Source organism: Sminthopsis crassicaudata, chromosome 2, assembly GCF_048593235.1.
Source record: "Sminthopsis crassicaudata isolate SCR6 chromosome 2, ASM4859323v1, whole genome shotgun sequence".
Taxonomy (NCBI): Eukaryota; Metazoa; Chordata; class Mammalia; order Dasyuromorphia; family Dasyuridae; genus Sminthopsis; species Sminthopsis crassicaudata.
In genome coordinates, this window is record NC_133618.1 from 609,889,754 (window position 1) to 609,912,578 (window position 22,825).

Genomic DNA, 22,825 nt, shown 5'->3' on the forward strand with positions numbered 1-22,825 from the left:
CGTCTCTTAATTTCCAGGCATTATGTCAGGGGTACCTGGTATTCCAGTACCAGGTACTGAAGTACAAAAACAAAAGTGAGGAAGTCTTTGCTCTAAAGGAATTTACTTTCTACTAATTAGCTAAAATAACAATTCACCTGGAGCAACAAAACTTCTCAAATCTGAAGGGAAATAATAACGGAGTTGAAAGCAGTATCATAACTCTGGCAAATGTGAAACTAATCGATTTGGTAGTGGTTAAAAGCCATTTGGTTTTTCTTTTGTGTCAGGTAAGATCTGAAAATTAAAGGGATGCCCATTAATTGGGAAATGGCTAAATAAGTTGTGGTATATGGTTGTAATGTAATACTATTGTAAGAAATGATGTAACTGGTTAAAAAAAAACTCATGAAAAGACTTGCATGAAATAAGAAGAGTGAAATGAGCAGTACTAAACAGTAACAACAGAATTGTTCAAAAATATTCTGAGTATTATTCTGAGTATTATAAATATTCAAACTACAAGGAAACAATTGAAGAAAAACTATTTGGTACTGCTTAAAACATAGAAAAGTAGATCCCTGAAATGGTCCCTTCCCCAAAATAGTCACATAGTAAGTAGCTTAGCATTCAGGAATTCTAAGAACATAAACTACTTGTGTAATGGTTTTCTATTTGACAAGAATTTGAAGCACAGCTGGAAAGTCATTTAACAGAAAATAGATTTACCTCTGCATTATACACTCCATACAAAAATGATCTACAAGTTAGTAAATTCTCTTTTAAAAACACACACACACACACACACACACACACACACACACAATAAAGAAAAACATCAAACTTAGAATTGTGTTCAGGAAGAAAATTTTTTAATTTATGCAATAAGGTAAAGGTGATCATAAATGATAAGCTATTTTTGATGACAGTTTTGCAAGAACAACCCAATGTAGCTAGAGAAAGGCAATATGTTAAGGTACGTGGATTGCTGGCTAAGAAGACCTGAATTTAGATCTTGTTGCTGACATGTCTAAAAGCTGTGAGATCCTAGACAATACACATTCAGTGCTTTAGGGCAGTTCTCTTAAGATTATAATTGCAGAGAATGTTCCTGCTTGTATTGGTAAAAAGAGTTTTTGTCAAGTATCAGGTTTCCTGTTCCAGTGAAGACACATCTGTTCCCTATCCTTCTCAGATACCTACAGTTGTTTGAAGTTGGGAGGGGTTAGAATAAAAATCTTTGTATCAAACAACTATTTGTTATATATAATGTTATTTGTCACATATAAGAAATTGATGCAATAATGCAAAAAACTATTATTCATTCCCTAGTAGATTAGAGGGTATGAACAACTTTGAAAATAGAAAAAATTTTAAGCAAACTGCTAATAACCATATAAAATGGTTTAAATTATTAAGAGAAATAGAAGTTAAAACAATTCTGAGATTTTGTATAACTTGTTAACAGACATGATAAAAGATGGAAATAGTCTATGTTGGAGGGACTTTGAAATGCTAGACATACTAATATTTTGTTAGTAGAGTAGTGATTTGGTTTACTTGTTCTAGAAAATTTGGATTTATTCAAAAATCAATAAATTACTCAAAATTCACTCAAGGGTGTCCAAGAAGGATAATTCCTTTAATTATTTGTTGAAATATTTTAAGTGGCATAAAGAGATTGAAAACATAAGATTTCTATTAGTTGGTGAATGGCTGAGTAAATTATAGTGTTGACTTTAATTTGGCTTTATTCTGAGCTGCCATCTTACCTCTCCACAATCTCAATGATTTAGTTGTCATGTATTCAATTGTTTCCTTGCAGGTGATTCCCAAATCAAAATATTCAACCCCAGTGTCTCTCCTGAACTGCAGTCTCTTATAAATCAGTTAATGAATAAAATTTTTTTGCCAACATCTGTGTGCTGGGCACTGTGTTCGTCAATTGAGATATAGATATGTAGCGGGCATAGCCCCTTTAAGATTCCTTGTCTGATCAAGATATTCCTAGGGGAAAAGATCTGTATCTGAGTCAATTTGGGCTGTACCCAGCCCCCAGTTGGTTTGGGTTTTCAGCCCCTTTTAATACAAGATCTGGTCAAAACTAGTTTGGGCTGTACCCAACCCCCCCACCGGATCTGAGCTGGCTTGGATAAAGCCCACCAAAAATCTGGCCTTCAAGGAATTAACCTGAGCTCCGCCCATTACTTCTTCAAGCAGACAAAAAGAGCAAAGCTAGAATCATCTTTGGTTCAGAGATTTGAAAGATGCCAGCTAAGATGCTTGCATCAGAGATTCTCTGTCCCCGCCAAAAATGGCGTTTATCTTCCTCTATCTAATGCCTTTTACTAACCAGACCTTAACCTTGCTTCCAAACCCGGCAATAAACATCTTTTTACCCATCTAGGTTTTCGGCCTGTAAATTCATTTACAGGGGACTCTTGCCGCCACTAGACCCGATTTAACTTTGTATCCTTGCGCCGAATCCTAAGAGGGTTGCAGGGGAGCTCCATGTGACTTCCTGTACACCGAATCCTGTCACTAGACCTCACTTAATCTTATTGAGGTATATACCTCACTATTAGGTATTTACCTCATCATTTTGAGGTTCCCTATTACCTCATCAGATACAAAAGTGAAACATTTCATGCCTCCAAGGAAGTTATATTCTGTTGGAGTAGTTAGCTTGTTCATATTAGCTCTGTATAAAATAATAAAAGATAACTGGAAGGATACTTAACAGTTTGGAGAGTTATTAAGGAAAGAATATATGAAGAAGCTAGTAATCAAGCTGAGTTCTCAGTCATTCATTTAAACATTAAGCACCTACTATGTGTCAAGTGCTAGGAGTGCAAAGACAAATGTGAAAAATACCTTTCAAAAAAGTGTTTGAGCTTAGTCTTGAAGAAAATCAAGGGTTCTGAGAGATGAGAGGAAGAAGAAAAACGTGCCATATTGGGGAGACAGTGCAAAAACATGGAGATGGAAGGCTAAAATGTCAAGCAAAACGAATATCAAGGACAGTAAAACTGAGTTCTTGAGTTCATGTAGAGGAATAATGTATAATAAGCCTGAAAAGATGATAGATCTAGGTTATAAAGAGTTTTTAAATGCCAAAGAGAAATTTTTGATTCTAGAAGTAATAGGGAGCAATTGGGGTTGGTGGAAGGGGACAACATTTTGTCAGTCTTGTACTTTAGGAAAATAATGTTGTGACTCTTTGGCAGATGACTTTGAGTTGAGACTTGAGGGGGGGGCATTTTGGAGGCTATTGAAGTAATTCATGCTAGAAGTGATTTAGATCTGACACCTAGGATGTTGGTGAGAAGGAAACAGATGGAAGATATTATGAAGGTGAATCCTGGGAATTTTATTTTACATGTGGGGCAAGGGAGGGTGATTGTGAATTAAGATGACAAAGGATGTTTGTACTCATGAAAGAAATAGGAATGTTTAAAAGAGTGGTGGTTTTAGAGAGATGAAAAGCATCTAAAACTAAGCATTATGCTTATGGGACATTACACTGAAAATGTCCAGTAGGTTTTTGATAATGTTGGATTGGAACTGAGAAGAGAAACTGGATTGGATATATATATGTTATGAGAGTCATATGCATAGAGGTTATATTTCAACCCAAAGAAGCTGATGAAATGACTTAGGGAGAATATAGAGAGAGGAAAAAGAACACTCAAGATAGAACCTTGCAGTATGACTACAGTCAACAGTCGTGACATGAGTAAAAGAGAATGAGAAGGAACATTCTAGAGAAGTGTCATAAAATCCAGAAAGAAAGGAAGTTTCAGGAAGGCAAGGTGATCACCTGTGTCAACAATTGAAGAAAGTCAAGAAGGTTGAGGGTTTAGAAACATCATTAGATTTGGCAGTTAGAGATCATTGATAGTTTTGGCAAGGATATTTTTAATTGAGTTATGAACTTGGAAGCCATAGATTTTTATTGATATATTTTGTTTTTATATACTTTTATTTCCCTTTTACAATCCCTTTCCCAACACCTTCCCAAAAGAGCCATTTCCAACAAACAGCAAAGAAAATTAAAAAATAAAAAGGAAGGAAAAAATACTGACAGTATATTGAAATGATGTGATATTACATGCAGGGTCCCATACCTGAGTGCAGCCTCTACTAATGAGTAGTTAGAGTGTCTTCTTAGGGTTTTTTGAGAATAGAAATTGGAGAATGTGTTTATAGATAATATTGAAAGAATCTATAGATAGGAAGAGCCTAAAGTTATAAGGGTGAGGGAAGATGATAGTGAGAGTAATGTGGTGGAGAATGGGGGTAGGGACACAGAATTTGTAAAAAAAAAAAAAAAAAAATTGCAAATGGTGAGAAGGTCCACCTTTTCATCTCAAAAAGAGATAATAGATTATCTCTAGAGGTTATGAATTGAGAAGGAAAGAAGAAAAAATTCATGGCAAATGATCTGTTTTCTTTGTGAAATACATTACTGAAAGTATGGAAGAGGGTTACTGAGGGGGGAAGAGATTTGAAACAGCTTGCTGTGGTGAATAAGATAAAATCAAATCAATTTAGGAAGCAGGAAAAAGACTGCCTTTTTGCAGTGAAGGCCCAGTCGAGATAGTTAACATAAGTTGGTAGAGGAGCTAGTCAGTATGGCTATATGGCTTCCTGTAGTTCCATTCAATAATATATTTTGAAGAAATATAAGGATTTTAAGAGGTAGAAGTAAAAATATTCATTGGAATGAACATCTCAATCAAGGAGGGCTTGCCACTGAAAAGCCAAGCAAACATGGTAATGTTGAGCAACAAAGACTAAAGCCAGAGAGTATGAAGGAAATTCGTAGTATATTTAAAAAGCTGGGTATGTAATAAAGCAAATCACAAGTTGTGATGTACTCTAAATGACAAAACAGGGAGCTTTATATTTGATTTAAAAGATAATAGCCATCAGGATTTGTTGAGCAGTAGGGGTGATGGTTATCTCTGCTATTTAGGAAAATCATTTTGGCAGCCATGTGGAGAAAGGAGGGAGACCAATTAGGAGATTTTTGAACTAGATTAGACATGGAGCTATGAGGGCTGGCCTAGAGCTAGAGTGGTGACCCTAGTAGGAAGAATAAGACAAATGCAAGCGATTAGTACAAGTGAAAATCACAAGATTTGGTACCTGATCTCATTTCTGATGTGAGGAGTCATAGATGACACTGAGGTTACAAATCTAAATGACTTTAAAGTGGTTGGTGCCTTGAACTGGGGGAAAGAAATATGAAAACTATGTTTGTGATTGTGGAGAGGGGTGCCTTTGTGTCTCTTGGGAGCCTCTCAGTTTAAATGATCAAGTTGTCCATTAATTGCTGTGTATAGTAGAACTTTTGGTCTGTTTTCTCCAGGAATCATATCAACAATCAGGATGGATGGGGATAATCACTGATAAGATGGATAACTAGAGAAAGAAGTTAGACATGATTTATTTTAGTTTTAGTGATATAGATTGTTTTTCTGTCACTTTCATTTTAATAACATTTCAATTTGATATTGCTCAACTCTTCCTCAGAAAGCCATCTTTTCTGGCTTTTTAATAAAGAATAAAAAGGAAAGGGGAAAAAAAGTAGTTCAGTAAAATTAAACTACACATCAGATGATTTAACACCATCCAGTTTGCTCCCTCCCCCCCACACACACACACAAAGAAAGAGGGAGCTTTCTCAACTTTTTGTGGCCAGACTTTGTCTTTATTATTTACCGTGAGTTTGGTTTCTTTTAAATTTTGTTCTTTACATTTATATTGTTGATTGTGGTTTATTTATATTGTTTTGTTTCTGAATCACTTTGTGTATGAATTCATAAGTTTTCCTATGCTTCTTAACCATTCTTCATTTGATGGTTATTTACTTTATTTTCCATATATTTGCTAATATAAAAAGTAGTTTATTTTTGGTGTGTATGGGACTTTGTATCTTTGACCTCCTTGGGGTATATTACCTAGTAGTAGTATTTCCAGGACAAAGAATATGGACATTTTAATCAATTAGCATAGTTTTAATTTTCCCCCCCAGAATTCACAGCTCCATGAAATAGTGTTTTAGTGATACAGCAACTATTTAAAACTGTTTTATTATGTTTCATTAATTTTTATTGTCAGTGATATGCTTTGTTCCATCCATCCTAGATATGTGGCTGTTCTCCATCTTAATGTATGCTGCTTTCTTATCTCTATATTCTAAAAAATACCTTTTCCCTTATCTGGTAAAATTTTTGTTTTTCTTCTGTCAAAACACTCCTTAATAACAAAACTGCTTTTCTTTTCTTTTTCTTTTGAACTTCTGTTTATTTTTAATGTTTAACACTTTAAAAAAAATTACTCTCCTCATCCATCTTCCTAAATAAAAGTTGTCTTGCAACAAGTATAGACAAACAAAATAGTGTCTCATAATGAGAATATTTGAAAATATATATCTCATTCTGCACCTCTAGGGCCATATCACTTTTTGGCAATGTGATGATATAATGGAGGAAAACAGGAGTGTGGAACCAGAAGTTATCCAGAGAAAGGAAGCAGGGGAACCCTGAAACTAGTTGAAATCTGACAGAACTAGTTACAGCTTAACTAGAGTACTTCGTGTTTGCTTCATAAATATTAACTCCTCCCTAGGAAGAGCTAAGGCTCATTTCAATAGTCATACATTGTATATAGTGGGAGGGGACAGATTAAGGAATGTATGCTATAGAAGGATCAGGAAAGAATGTTGGCTTCATCCTTCCAACCATTGGGGAGATGGAGGAGGGACTTTGTGGTCGGGAGAAGGGTATAATCTTGGTTCTGTGTGTCCTCATTTTGAATTACACATTTGCCCCCTGCAAGAATGCATTAAAAGTTTAAACTGCTTCACTCATCTCAAGTTTGTTTATTCACTACCTCCTTATTTAGGGTTCAGAATTTTGTTTCCAACAATGGGACATATGCTTCATCATAAGTTTTTTTTGAGTCATAATTTGGGTAGGTTTTCTTTTTCATTATTGTGTTATGGTGGCCTTTAGGTTGGTCCTGTTACTTCTAAGATCAAATATAAAATCCTCTGAGTTTTAAAGTCATTCATAGTCTGGCCCCTTCCAATTTTTTTTTTTTTTTAAAACACATTACTCTCTCCTCCACATACTCTGCAATCTAGTAACACTGGCCTCCTTTCTGTTGCTTGCAAAATTCCATCTCCCAAGTAGGCATTTTCATTATCTGTTCTCCATGCCTAAAGTTCTCTTCCTCTTCATCTCTACCTCTTGGCTTTTTTTTTTTTTTTTCTCCCAAATCTTACCTTATACAAGAAACTTTTCCTGATTCACTTTATCCATTGATTATCTCTTGTATAATTATGTATTTTGTATAATTATTTGCTTGTTTTCCTCTGCCCTTCCCCTCCTCCCCCAGACTGAGTTCTACCAAACCAGAAGACTTAAAGATAATAGGTTTGTTTAATAGAGATAAAATGATCATACGTCCTCTTTAGAAAAATCATTTTGGTAGTGGTACCTTGGAGGGTGAGTTGGGAGCAGTAACTGAATTTTTTTTTCTCCCTTAGGCATAGTACCAGATACATAGTACATAGGTACATACTTAATAAATGCTTCTTAACTTGTATAGATTTTTTTTTCCCGAGTTTATTTTACTTCACTACATTAGTTCATACAAATCTCCCTCAGTTGTTTTTTGTTTTATTTTCCTGAATGCATTCTCTTTCTTCATTTCTTATGGCTTGTTGCTTTTTTTTTTTTTTTTTTTTTTTACATTAATATGATATAATCTGTTTAAAAATTTCCCAAATAATGGGCACCTTTTTTTGTTGTTTCCCTGTCCCTTGTTACAAAGCACTCTTACAAATATGATTGCATAAATATAAGTCCTTTCCCTGTGTTTTTAACTCTTTTGGGATATAGGCCCAGCAGTGTTTTTTTTGGCTGGGTCAAAGGTTTTGCTCAGTGTAAGTGGCTTTTGAGATAAAGTTCCAAATTGTTTCCAGAATGATTGATTGGGCTATTTCACAATAGTGCATTTGTGTGCCCTACTTTATACCCCATTCTTACAATTGTCACTTTCCTATTTTATTTTCTTTGGCAGTCTGGAAGATGTGAAATAGAATCTCAGAAATCTTTTACATTGGGTTTCCCTTATTGTGATTTGGAGCATTTTTCATACTTTTCTTGGCAGCCTGTATTTCTTTCTTTCTTCTTCTTCTTCTTTTTTTTTTTTTTTTTTTTTTTTTTTTTGAAAGCTTCCTGTTGGGAAATATTCTTGCAAATATTTGCATCAATTCCCAGTATATTTTGGATATGAAATTTAATATTCCTAATCTTTCTAATTTCAGGAGCAATAAAATTATGAATCAGAATGTAAAGCCTTTTGAGAAAAGCAAGAAACTTTTATTATATTCTTAAAAGACTTATGTTGTTCACAAAAAAGATAAAATTTGAATAACTATTCCAAAAAAACAATATAATACACATTGTAGTGTAGTACTGCTTGCTAAATGAATGCCACAGAAAGTAAAAATGTAGCAGTTAGTAGGGAGATAATGTGGGCTCCAAGGAAACTTCATTGAATAAAAAGGCCTTGGACTGAGCTCAGGCCTGATGAATAAGGTTGTAAAGCTGTAGAAGGGGGAAAACATGAGCAAAAACCAGGAAGCTGCAAGGAGTTTATATTAAAGAACATAGGGATAAGTCTTTAAAGATAGTTTGGCCACATATTATAGAGTTTGCCAAAGTTAGAAATTTGTTCTTGTAGGAGGGACAATGTTTCTTGTAGGAAACAATTAAAATGTTTTGTTTTTTGGGTTTTGTTTTGTTTTGGTTTGGTTTTGGTTGGTTTGTCTTTTAAGTGTTGAAGGGAATAACGTTTTGATAAAATAGTGTTTTAGGAAGATAAATGTGTTGAGGATAAGAATAAATTGGAATGAAGAGAGGGTAGATATAAGGACTATGGGGTGTTAGAGAGATTCTATAGAAATTCTTGTTGAAAAGATATTTTGTTACTGTATATATGGTGGTCCTTTTCAGTCTCTTGTTCTTTATAGCTTTTTGTTACTGAACTTCCCTTCAGGGCTGTTCTGTGGAGTCCCTTGTATAAATTTTGAATACATTCATTCTTTCCTTATTTGCCTTTTGTTAATGTCAAGCATAGCACATAAAATGTTCTGCTGTTGCTATGCAACTGCTAAATCCAATATTTAATGCTGTTCAGTTTTATTAATATTAACATCAGTGAACAGAGGGCTAGCAAAATATGATTGCACAATTTCCAAGCAACAAAATTTAAAGCGATTTAAATGTATTTTTGCATGTATAACCAACATGAAGGCTATCATAATCCATGCATTTCCTCTTTTGAGAAAAGTTATAGTTAAATCTTGTTGCTCGTAATATTAGGAATTTTTTAATTTTCTTCTTGAATCAGGTAATTTGACCTTTTCCCCTTCACCACTTTTTGAGCTTTAGCTTTTCTGATCATTTCTGTATAATTAATAGAATTCTTACTCTTCTTGGAATCTCTTTTTTATTCTTTCTCAGTGTTCTGTATCGTTTTTTCTTTGAGTTCCTTGTGTCTAATCTACTTTGCTTATTCTATCCCTTCTTGTATCATTCAACCATAGAATTATAGAATATTAAAGCTAGGAGAGAACGTCTTTATTAGATCAATAAACATTTATTGGCACCTTCCATATAAGTTGCTGGGTGATTGAGATATAACAACAAGAATGAAATTGCCCCTTCTCTCTGAGGTCAAGAGATGGGGATGGCAGGGTAGGTTTCAAGGGAAAAGTTCAATTATAATGAGTTACCTTTTGGATATACTGGATTTTAAATCTATAGGACATATACTTAGGGAGGTTCCTTGAAATTATATAGTTTTCCAAATGAAAGAACAGTAAATGTGGCATAATGGGGAAAATGTAGAATTTGGATTCAGCCCGCAAGTTTAAGAAAGACAACTTTTTTAAAATAGCGTTTTCTTAAAAATAAATGTTGCTGAAGTAAGAAGAATGAGATATTTTTCAGACTTGGCTAATGTATGAAGAAAATTTTTTTTTTTTTTTTTTTCCTTTAATTATACTTATTATAAAGGAGGCCTTTTATTTGGGAAAAGGAGAGTGTTAGGGTGGACAAGTAGTAAGGTAGTTAATTTTTTTTTAAAAAAAGTTCAATAACACATTTAAAAATAAACAAGAGTGAAGAAGAAAGTTCATAGAATCACAGCTTTAAAGCTGGAAGAAACCTCTGAAGCCATAGTCCAACCCACTCATGATGAAAAAATTTAGACTGAATTAAGTGATTTGCCCAAGGTCAACACAGAAACTTTTTCATTGTTTTATGCATACATGAATAGGCAAGCATTCTATGTAGTATTGTATTAAATTTAGCATTTGCTTTTTAAGTAGTGAATGTTGTGATGAGATGTCTTAAATTCTAACTTTTTGTTATAAGAGAGGATCATGGTAGAGTACTCTACTGGGTTGTATATCAATATTCAGAAAACAAAATTCTATAAACAGCTAAACATTGCATTGATTAAATAGGCTAGTGTACTCTCTCATCCCCGTCCCCAAAGATGCTAACTCTTAACATAGATTTTTGCAAACATTTTGAATATTTAATTTGAATATTTAATTAATAAGTTAGAACTTGCTAGAATTTTATCCCAACTTTATCCCCCCAGATCATAAAATAAATAAATTCTTATCTGCATACAGAAATAGTCATACTCAATGTGCAATAACAAAATAAAAACAAAACTAGCTTATGTTCAATTATTAGAAAATGGCTTATAAATTATATAGTTAATATAATGAAATGGTTTGATGCCATGAAATGGCAAATCTGAAGTATGCAAGAAATTTGGATAGATTTTTATGAGATGATGACAAATGAATCAGGTACAATCAAAATTAGGTACATAAGGATTATAACTACTTTTTTAAAAAATAATAATGGCACATCAGGGTTTGGAAAGGTAGCCAAATTTTGCATAGGCTTGGCTTGGAACAGGACATAGAAGAGTCACATTTTGTTTTGTCTTTGGATAATTCGTTTGGTTTTGCCTAAAGACTAAAAATTCTTTTTAAAAGTTTTCTTTTGTTTGTGTTCGTATGATAACTAATTGCAGATTTAAAATTAGTTTGCATACATACTTATATGTTATACAGACTGCACTTATTGGATTAACTATATTTGGATTCTACTACAAATGAAGAAATGGCTCCTAATAAGATTTTTCCTGAACTTGAGAAAATATCTGGATTTAAGTAGATATATTCAGAAAAATTTTATAGTGATGATAATTTGTTTTTAAAGTACTCAGGGATCATTTTAAAGACAACTGGTAGGAGAAGATTCTGAGTGTAGGGGAAAAAATGATTTTTTGCTTCAAACAAAAATGTCAATACATAGATATAAACAATTTGCCTTTATCATCTAAAAATTTTAAAAAGAACATATTGACATACTGATAGTATTAGTAAAAGTATGAAGAAAAGAATAAATTGGCTTTTACCGGTGATTTTTGTTACAGTAGAGTGAAAGGTGTAGAGAGTAGTAAAGTTCTTCTGTTTCTGCTGGTATTAAAAATTCATTTGATTCAGAACAAGATGCAGTCTTGATTGCTCTTTTCTCAGATATAATGTCTTCCATGTGTGCATAAGAATTATACAAACTACTTAACTCTGGTGATAACTGTTCAGTAATCCATTAAATATTGACATCAACCAAGATGTAAAATAGGAAGGCATCCTCAGCAAAAACATTTGTCATGAAAGTGACATAAATGATCTCATACTGAATCAGTTCATTTCAATAAGCATTTAAGAACAAAAGCAGGAGCATAATCCCTGAAGAATTAATATGAAAAACATACAAAGAGCAAATGAGAACTACATAGCTAGCAAAAAATCTTTGTATTAGCAATGAAGATCTGTATAAGAAACCCCCCCCCCCAAAAAAAAAAAAACCTTCAAAACAATCTATCCCTGAGTCAAGTACTTCACAGTCTTATGGGAGTGAAATCATGCAGGCAACTATATAGAAAGGAGATATACACAGGATAAATTACAGATAATTAAAGAGTTAAAGGGAATATCAGGAAGGACTTACAAAAATAATTTTAGCTGAGCCTTGATGAAAGCAAGGATGTGGGAATGAGGAGGAAGAGAATTCAGGCATGAGTGATAGCCAGTGATAATGCTTGGAATCAGTAGAAAAAAATTGCAGGGTGGTTATTGTGACTTAATTACTGTAGTACTTCAATGGTTGGGAGGTGGGTCTAAAAGCCAAACAGGATTTTATGTTTTATATTGGAGGTAAAAGAGAGCCTCTGATGTTTATTGTATATAGGAAAAGAAGTGACAAGGTCAGGTTAAATGTGACAGCTTAATAGAGATTTAGAATGATACATTTATCAGCTGAGTGGAGGATGAAGTTGAGAAAGATAGACTAAAATAGAAGACTACTGCAATAGTCAACCCCTCCAAAAAACACCCTCCCCCCAAAAAAAATATAGACTCCCTCCATACTGACAGGGAAGCTCAATATAAATCTAGATAAATAGATTTGAAAACATTTACAAGCAAAATCTCAAAGAAAAAAAAATGGAATTTGGATCACAAGAATTTCTGGTGGAATTAAAGCAAGAGTTTAAAGAAGAGCTAAAAAATTACTTTAAAAAATGAGAAAAATAGGTGAAGAAATGAGTGCTATGGAAGAAAAATATGAAAAGAAAACCTTGGAACAAGAAATACAAAACTCTACCCAAAAAAATAACTCCCTGAAAATTAGAATTGACCAAATAGAAGCTGATTACTTCATGAGAAATGGAAAAAAAGAAATAATAAAGCAAAATCAAAAGACTGGGGGAGAAAAAAAAAAAAACAGAAGAAAATATATGGTTTCTCAACAAAAAATTGACCTGGAAAACATATTGAGGAGTAATAATTTAAAGAATCACTGTATTGCCTACAAGCCATGATTCTCCTAGCCCTTTCCCTTCCCCCCAAAAAACCTAAATGTTATTTCAAGAAATAATGGAGGAACAGGAGGGAGAACTGCCTAGATCTCTTAGATAGAAGGACTCTACTAGTTTACTTCCTGAAAGAAACCACAAAATAAAAGATTCTAGAAACATAGCTAAAATTTTAGCTTTTACATCAAATTAAAAATCCAGCAAGTAGCCAACAAGGAAAGATTCAAGTACCAAAGAACAATAGTCAGGATCACACATGATTTAGTACAAGCCATCACAAAGTTGATGACAAGTTGGATATTTCAGAAAGCAAAATATTTAAGTTTATACACAAGAATAATTTAACCAATAAAAGTGAATATAATTCTATAGGGAAAAAATTGACCTTTAATGAAATTAAGGATTTCTAATCATTTCTGATTTAAAAAAGGTTAGAGCTGAGTAGAAATGTTGACATACAATCACAGTCAAGAGAAACATGAGCTTGCTCTATCATAAGAGATTTAAGTATATACTTTTTTACATGGGGAAAAATGATACATTTGATCTCACAGAACCTTTATTATTTGTCACAAGGAATCTAATTAGAGAATCTCAGTGTGATTTTATGATGTTTTGATGATTTTAATCTAAAGAATGGAAGGGGTGTGAAGAGGAATACACTGGGAGAAAGGGAGAAGGTATTAAATCAAGTGCACAAATAGAAGTCTATACAAGAAGAAGGAAGTGGGGGGTGAATGGGCAACGCTCAGAATCTATCATCTGAACTAGTTAAAGGAAGGAAGAATAAACTATAAAGAATATAGCTGTAATTTTTCAATTTAGCCTTCAACTAGATAAATTAATAAAAATAAATGAAGGGCCTGTATAGAATTTTAGAAAATGCTAGATCCTGAGGGTGGAAATAGAAAGACTATTTCTTACCTGTGTATGGTATCTTGGTAAAAGTTGCCCATCTAGTATATAAAACTTCATGAAAACAAATGCAAAATAGCATAATGCAATGACAATTACATTTAATTTAAAAAAAAAAACCTTTGTGGCAAAATTCAAAAAATTAATTGAAAACTACATCTTAATTGGATATCTTCAACAAAGAGAAGATCTAATTCAGCTCCAGTTGATCAATGATGGACAGAATCAGCTACACCCAGAAAAGGAACACTGGGAAATGAGTGTAAACTGTTTGCACTTTTGTTTTTCTTCCCAGGTTATTTTTACCTTCTGAATCTAATTCTTCCTGTGCAACAAAAAATTTGGTTCTGCACACATATATTATATCTAGGATATACTATAACATATTTAACATGTATGGGACTGCTTGCCATCTAGGAGGAGGGAAGGAGGGGAAAATTTGGAACAGAAGTGAGTGCAAGGGATAATGTTGTAGCAAAAAATTACCCATGCATATGTACTGTCAAAAAAAAAGTTATAATTATAAAATTAATTTAAAAGAAAAGAAAACTAAATCCTAATAAAGTAAGTGGGTCAAAGAACGAATTACTGAAACAATTTCCTTTTATGACCCCTAGATTTATTTGTTTATTTTTTATTTATTGGATGCAATGTTAAAAAAAAAAAAAAAAAGCAGAAAAGAAAAAAATTTGCTAGGTGCACTATAGGACATGAGAGGATTCAGAATATGAAAGAAATTTTCATTTCAAGAAAGCTTATGTAATAATTAGTATACTTTATATTCAGAGCTGTCCATCTTTGCTTCCTTGTAGGTTTTCTTTCTCTGCTGTACATTTATTATTTTATTCTTTTCTTCCCCTTTTCTTTCTCTCCCTACCTTCCCCCAAAAGGCTACAATTAAGCAAAGATATAATTATTTGCACTCACACACCTATAGTCATATACACACACATATACATTCATATGCTTCTATGTAAGGCTATATTACACTTGTTTCTCCTCTGTCATATGATACATAAATCCCACTCTTTACACATTTTTTGATGATTTACTTAGAGAACCCTAGGAAATCAGCTAAAAAATCTAATTGAAGCAATGAGCAGTTTTAGCAAAGTTGTAGCATTAACCCATATAAAATATCAGCATTTCTAGATATTACCAATAAAATCCAGCAGGAAGAGACAGAAAAATTCTGCTTAAAATAGAGATGGGCAGGTAGGTGGTGTAGTGGATAGAGAAAGTAAGGAGGATGGGAGTTCAGATTTTGTGTCAGATAACACTTCACACTTCCTAGCTGTGTGACCCTGGGCAAGTCACTTAATCCCACTTGCTTCAGGGAGAAAATAAAATAAAATAGCTAAAGATGATACAAAAATGTTGGAGAGTCTACTTTCCAAGATACATGGGAACTATATATATGAATATAATTATAAAGTACTCTATTCAAATACAGGTCTTCATGATGAAATATTAATTGGTTCTGGGTAGATTGAGGCAATATAATAAAATGATAACATACATAATTTGTACTTGATAATTTGTAATGATAACGTACATAATTTTATTGGTTATCCAGTTTCACATCAATTCAACTACCAAAGAACTTTATAGAGCTAGAAAAATATCATAAATTAATCTGGAGAAATTAGAAGTAAAAACTATTAAGGGAATTAATTTTATTAAATGTGGGAAGGAAGAGGGCTTGGATGAGACATATCTCAAAAACTTTACTACAAAACTTTAGTTGATTTAAAAAAAACAGTTTAGAACTATGTAGGATATTGAGAGAGATTGATGAGCGGAACAGATTAGCTATGCAGTATAAGTAAGTTAATACAATAGTTTAGTGTTTAACAAGTCCAAAGACCCAAGATATTGAAACAAGAACTAATTTTGACAAAACTGGTGTGAAAACTAGAAAACAGTGTGAGAGTAACTAGCTATAAATCAATATCTTACTATATACTAAGACAAGTTACAAATGAGTATAAACAAATTGGAGAAACAGAAGAAATTACCTGTGACAGCTGTACATAAGAGTTCATTACCAGAATTAGAAGAGAAAAACAGAAAACTGAGGGGGAAAGTCTTTGCAGTTTTTTTCTATGATAAAAATCTCATATAGGAGCATTGATTCTAATTTGTAAGAATAAGAGCCTCCCCCAATTGATATACTTTTCATAGGAAGGAATCCAAGCTATCAATAGCTATATTTTTTAAAGTCCTTAATTACTAATGATGAGGAAAATACAAATTAAAATAGTTATTAGGCTTCATGTCACACCTATCAGATTGGGCAAAATGATGGAAAAGGAAAATGCCACATGCTAGAAGGAACGTGGGAAAATAGTTAAACTGATGCATTCTGTTGGAGCTGGGAGCTAGCTAGCCAGCCGTTTTGGAGAAAGATTTAGAACTGGGCCTAAAAGCTATAAAAATATGCAAACTTTTTGGCTCAGTAATACTACTTGATTTATACCCCAAAAAGATCAAAGTACAAAGAAAAGCACTCATATAAACAAAAACATAACAACTCTTTTTGTGTTGTCAAAGAATTGGGAACTTAGGAGATGTTCATCAATTAGGGCAATGACTGAGTAAGTTATGTGTATGTGACAGAATTCTATTATGTTATAGGAAATGACAAAGGGGATGTTTTTAGGAGGGGGGAAAGAACCTGGGAAGATACAAAATGAAATTAACAAAACCATAGAAACTGTATACATAATATAATATTGTAATATAGCAATGTTGTAATGATATTTAACTGCAACAGACTTCATAACTGATCGATACAATAATCAACGGTAATTCCAAAGGAATCATGCTGAAAATACTATTCATCTTTCAAATAGAGAACTGATGGACTCAGTGTGGTTTGAAGCATATTATGACAGCATTGTCTTGTTTGACTATACATATTTATAACAGGTTTTGTTCTTGTTTTTCTTAGTCGGTGAGAGAAGGGGAAGAAGGAGGGAAAAACTCAGGATTGCAAATAAAATGAAACTTAAACAATAAAAAACATGAAAAATGAGTCCATTTTCAAACATGCTAAGCTTAAGATCTATCTGTATTTCAAGATATCTAAGCAGTTACAGGTAAGAGATTGGTGATCAAAAGAGAAATTACGGCTGATAAATCTGTGAAAAGAATCCTATGTAGAAGAGTAGATGTTAAGATTATCAAGTGAAAAAGGATAGAGAAAAGAAAAGGTACCAAGGACAGAGCCTTGAGATATAAATTCTCTTTAGGGATGAGACTCATCATTAAGAGATGAGGCCTGGTTAAGAGATACTAAAAAAAGAGAGGTAGTTAAGTAGGTATGAGAATGGGTTAGAGAAGCTATAAAAATATGCAATGAGAATATTGAAGAGAAAAATGTGATTTAGCAGTGTCAGAAAAATTCAGAGAGCTTAAGGATGAATGTTGAACAAGATCCTTAGATTTTACAATGAAAGGTCCTTAGTAACTGGAGAAAACATTTTCAATTAAAGATGGGATCAGAAGTTACACTTCAGAGTATTAAGGGTACACTAATAATTCAGGAGATGAGGAAAAGAACATAGAAAATCTTTCAGTAAAATCTACAATAACCAGAAAGAGATTGTTCTACAATCCATATTGAAGTGGATTTAAAAAAAAAACATGTGCCTGACTTATTTCTCTAACATTTATATTGCTGAGCCTAAAATTGTCTAGTAAGACATTATTCTACATTGCATTCTAGATGTTTCACATTCTTTCCATGGTCCCAAAACGCTAGTGACAATAAAAATCTCTGTTTAAATGTGTGTATGTGTGAGCGCATGCGCGTGCAATTCTTTATGTCTGGGACTCTCAGAATCAAAGTTGCAACTAATTCAGAGAGCCTTGTAAAGGTGAGCATGTGTGGGTTGAAGCTTGTTTACAGTGATGAGACCTGCATGTAAAAAATATGAAATTCATTTGTCATCATTGTGTCAGATATACATGGGAGTCACTGAATGAGTTGAGAAAAGACAGCTAGAAATCGTCTAGGAAGTAGAGCTGATTGTCACTAGAATGAGATTTAAGCAATGAATAGGGACAATAAAAAGGACTTTGATCTCTTGAGATAGTAGTAGAACTAGAAGGCAGCGCCTATTATGGAAAGGTTTGGAAACAATCAGGCTAAATAAGAAGACTGATGGAAGTTGTTTCTGCTTATATCTACCTAAGATAAGTCTCACAGAAAATATAAAAACATAAAACTGATCCTTGTAATTGTATTTTTTGTAATGGAATTTTACCTGTGTACCTTCCATACAAATAATGCAGATTCTATCATTTGAAACATTCTTTCTGGTATATTCTGAATTTCTGTGAATAAGTCTTTTTCATTAGACATGACCATGTGATAGTACTAGGATATTGTGGTTTTAAAATTTTTTATTTTCTCTTGGGTATCCTTGGTGTTTTGGTTTTGAAGATCTGATTATCATCGTTCAATTGTGATCAGATTTAATCTGAACCTTTCTTTTCTCAGAAATTATGGGTTAGTGATTGACTGTAGCAAAGATGTTAGATGATTGTTGTATGAAGAAAAAGCAGGGATGTTCTTCTGAGATTGATTAGTTATTTTATTCAGCAGTATAGAAAATTTTCATTCATTCATTGCTAAATTTAAAATTTAATTTTTGTCTGTAATTTAGAAAGTATCTACTTAGATTTAGCCAGTGGGTCAGAATTGCTTAATAGGATAGAAGAGCAATAGTGAACAAACAGAAAAGAGACAATCTTTTGAAATTTAGTTTCTAGGTTGTGAGAAATCCAATCTGTAGAATATAAGAAATATCAAGACATTTTTGGAAAAATGTTCCTTTGGATATGGAGCCACCAGTGAATTTTTATATTTTTAAGTTGTTTCTACTAATGTCTAGGGGGTGTGTGGGGGTGTGTGGGTGTGTGTGTGTGTGTGTGTGTGTGTGTGTGTGTGTGTGTGTGTAGGGGAGCAGGGGTTTATATGGAATATTTGATAAAGGTATAGAAATCCTTAAAGCTTATCATACTTCATTTCTTCACAAGTGACCCAGGGATCTTTTAGTACTAGAAGACAAAGTCCTTTCTCCCCCCCTCCCCCTTTACCCCAACCCCCAGCAACAGATAAATATACATTGTAGTTATTATAGACTTACTATTGTACATTTTTGGAGATACACTAACATTTTCCCCCTTTGTTCTTAGGGTTTGAAAGTATCCTCGAAGGGCTGTTTGGACCTGGATTATTAAAAGATCTCAGTTTATTTAAAGGTATTCAGTCTCTCCCCCTCCCCCCCTTCTGCTTTCCTAATAACAGAAATGCTAGTCTCCAGACAATGTATGTTACCTTGGTGATTTGTTCTTCACTCCCCTCCCCTCTTGTTCACAGTTCCATATTGATTAAAATTATACACAGTGCACATACACAGGTACACACATGCATACATATATCTTTTAAAGCTATGGACATGAATGTTAGACAAAAATGGTTTTACGTAAAGCAATTATACATTCATATAAATACAAATATAGTGCTAATATAGAATTTAGCACTTTAAGGTAAAGCATTATTTTACTTTGTAGTAAATAATTATTTAAACTGCTTTTAAGCATATTTGTTACCATAAGTAATTTGCTGTTGCTATATAATTTTACAGACTGTGAACCTGAAGGTGTTTCTGATTGGACTTTTAATGAAAATTGTCTATTCTGTTGCTTAAGAAGGGAAAAAGTAAAGGTAACTATGAAGCTTATGGAACTTCATGTTTGGTATAATTTTAAAAATTCTTACTTTTTTAGTTGTGGAAAGGCAAGATCAACCCATAATTATATGTAAAATGTGTATATAATCCAGTATTCTTAGAGATATTAATATACATTATTTATGTTAGATAATCTGTCCATTATTTTCTTTCTGATAATTTTAGGTGCCAGCCAGCATTGCTTCATTTAGATGAGTGACTGAATAAAGCTAAATAGACAACTAGGCAGAAGAGTCACTATTTTAAATTTGAATTGTACAGCTATTTATAAACATCCTTAGTCTAAATAATATAATTTATAGGGTAAATAATCATATTCTTTGTAAACAGAATAGTAATTTATGTTTGTATTGTCCAAGTACTCAAAAGTTAACAAGATACTCAATCCAAAATGCATATTATATACTACTTCACTTTGTTAGGAGATTATATTTGCATCCCCTGTCTTATTTTGCATCCCCAGTGCTTAGCACAGTGACTTGCATATAGTGAGTACTTAATAAACATTAGAAACTCTCACAATTCCTTCTTCTTATTCTACATGTATTTAACTACTAAATAATTACTAAATCTTTTTTATTTTCCTTCATGCATTTCCATCCTTTTCCTGATAGTTACTATTTTTATCAAAAGCCTCCTTACTTAAAACATAGTCTCATAGTCACAGGAATTGAATTGAATTGAAAAGAACCTTAGAGTCATCTAATTCAGCCTCTGCATTTTATAGATGAAGAAACTCAAGAATAAGAAATTAAGTGATTCCCCAAAGTTGCACAGAGATGGTAAACACTGGAAGTGATATTTGAACCCAGATTCCTCATTCAGTTGGACTATATTGGTTATGAATCTGATCCCTCTGTTTATTCTCCAACTACTGTCATATGATTTTAACCAAAAATTTATGTTGTAAATGTTTATCTTTGCCTCTAAACCTTCTGTGGCTCTTTTATATAGGATAGAGATTGGACACCCTAGATTGATATTTAATGCCTTGTGCAATCTTATTTTTGCCAATCTTTTAAGTGACATTGGCTTCTTTTCTGTTCCTCAAACAACACATAGCCTTATTTACTGTTCTCAGACATCTTCCAATTTCATTCATTTCAATTGAATGTGTCCCCTCATGCCTGGAATTCTTGTCTTCTTCATCTCCACCTCCTGTCTGTCCTGACTTCAGGTCCCAACTAAAATTCCATCTTTTACAAGATGGGTTTTATGCTAGTGCCTTTGATTATCTCCAACTTAGCATGTCTTATTTCTTGTTTGTACATGTTTGTTTGCATGTTGTCTTCCTGATAAGACTGTAAGTTCCTTAAGCATAATTATTTTATTTTATTTTTTTGGTGGGGGTAAGGAAACAATTTTTTGTGTTCCCAGCACTTAAAATAGTATTTGCTTAGTAAATGATTATGGTTTTGACTCCATCTGCCCCCTAAAAGATCTTGACAGCTTAATACAATGAACCAACTTATTAATAAGGTGAAATTAAATACAGATATGAGTTTAAAATTATGTGTGTGGTTTCATAAAATAATCTCACAAATTCAGCATAGGGGTTATGTGACCAGATAGCAGTTGATGGGTGAGGAGAGAATTCTGGAAGTTTTAGAGAGAATTCTGGAAGTTTTAGTGACTTACAGTAAACATGGACTATAACAACAAAAACTAGTGTTTACTTTTAAGCTGTCTTAAGAGAGAGAGCTAGTATACAAAATAAATGAGTTGATAACTGTCTTCTTTTACTCTATCTTGGTCAAACCATGTTTAGAATATTTGGTTCAATTTTATGTCTAACATTTTAGGAGTGATTTTGTTAAATTGGAACTTGGCTAGGGAAAACAACCAGATAGCAAGGAGATTAGAGATGGTACCATATGATGATTCTGTAAAGAAACTAAAAGATGAATAATCTGGCAAAGAGAAGATTTGGGGGAGACACAAAAGATGTCAACGTATCTTAAGGTCTTAAATATAGAATAGGTCACAATCTCATTCTGCTTTTTTAAAGGCCACAGAATTAGCAGTAGTGGATAGAAAGGGCAAGAGCAGATTCAGGCTTCACATCAGGTGGAAAAACTCAATAAAAAGCTTTTCAAAAATGCAAGAGGCTACTTCTCAGGAGATTTCTCATGGGACCAAGAAATGACACCACTTGTCAGGTGTGTATTGTAGAAGAGATTTCAGTTCAAATATGGATTATATTTAGATGATTTGAGGTATCTTTAAAGAGATTCTGTGACAGTAATATTAATAAGAATGTCAACTATGATTCACTAGTGATAAGAGGGAAAAAGGTCACATAGGAGTTTCTACTTTTTGGGAGTTAGGTTCAAGACTTTAGTGTTCATTTATGGAACATCATATAGAAGTTGATTTTTTTTTTTTTTAATACCCAGTTGAAAGTATTTTCATTTTGTCATTTTCCCAGGGTGATGGCATGAAAAAAAAATAGGGCTTAGGTTAAACAGTGTTGTCCAGCAGTAACTTAGTAAGTGTTTGAACCAAGACTAAGATCCCTAATACTAAGAACTGTGTAGCAGAACTGCATACCAGAAAGTATGCCACACTTCTTTATCTCAAGGGTGGTCTTAAAAGGCCAAGGTTCTCTATCAGCTTCCTTCTACTGTAGAGGAAGAAAAAGCTTTTGTGGAACTATTTCCAGCTCTTTGAAGGGAAAAGCTGATTTTAAAAGGATTGAGTTTTCATTTCTAAATGCAATTTAGGAGTCTAGAGGATAGGGAGTAAAGGAAAAGGGGGGAAGGAATTGGAGAGATGATTAATGGGGATGCTTGAAGAAAAATGTAGATAATAAGTTTGTTTTACAAATATGGAAATTGAGGCCCAAAGAAACTCCCTAACTTTCCCAGAATCACACAACTAGTGTCTGAAGTGAGATCAGAACAAAGGTCTTCCTGATTTCTGAAATACTGTTATATGCACTCCCTTATGCTGATTATCAGTGGTCATCTTTACTTGGACACGCAGCTTCTAGCAAAAGCTGCTCTATTTGGGCCATTGCATCTTCAGGGAGGTGGATACTAGTTCTGCTATTCTTTTTCACCTCCCTCCAAGATCTGAACTATATTGGCTTCTATGGAGACCGACACAGGCTGTGAGTAAGGACACAGTAAGGACCTGACCCATTTGAATAAAGACTAGGCAAGAAGCATGGGATATCTGGGTTG

The 22,825-nt window shown here is 33.2% G+C and overlaps 1 protein-coding gene across 10 annotated transcripts in view; it reads left to right on the forward strand.

The window, feature by feature from the left end:
- Positions 1-22,825, forward strand: part of LCOR (ligand dependent nuclear receptor corepressor) — a 124,616-nt gene that overhangs the window by 48,519 nt on the left and 53,272 nt on the right. For 5 of the 10 annotated variants that reach the window (XM_074295959.1, XM_074295962.1, XM_074295968.1 and 2 more), the window contains 2 exons: positions 19,084-19,149; positions 19,536-19,615. The exons of 1 other annotated variant lie outside the window; for it this stretch is intronic. In XM_074295959.1, coding sequence (XP_074152060.1) covers positions 19,084-19,149; positions 19,536-19,615 — 146 coding nt within the window. Of the gene's footprint in view, positions 1-9,486; positions 16,980-19,083; positions 19,150-19,535; positions 19,616-22,825 lie in introns of those variants that run through there. 4 more of the 10 variants (XM_074295969.1, XM_074295966.1, XM_074295967.1 and 1 more) reach the window with 2 other exon arrangements.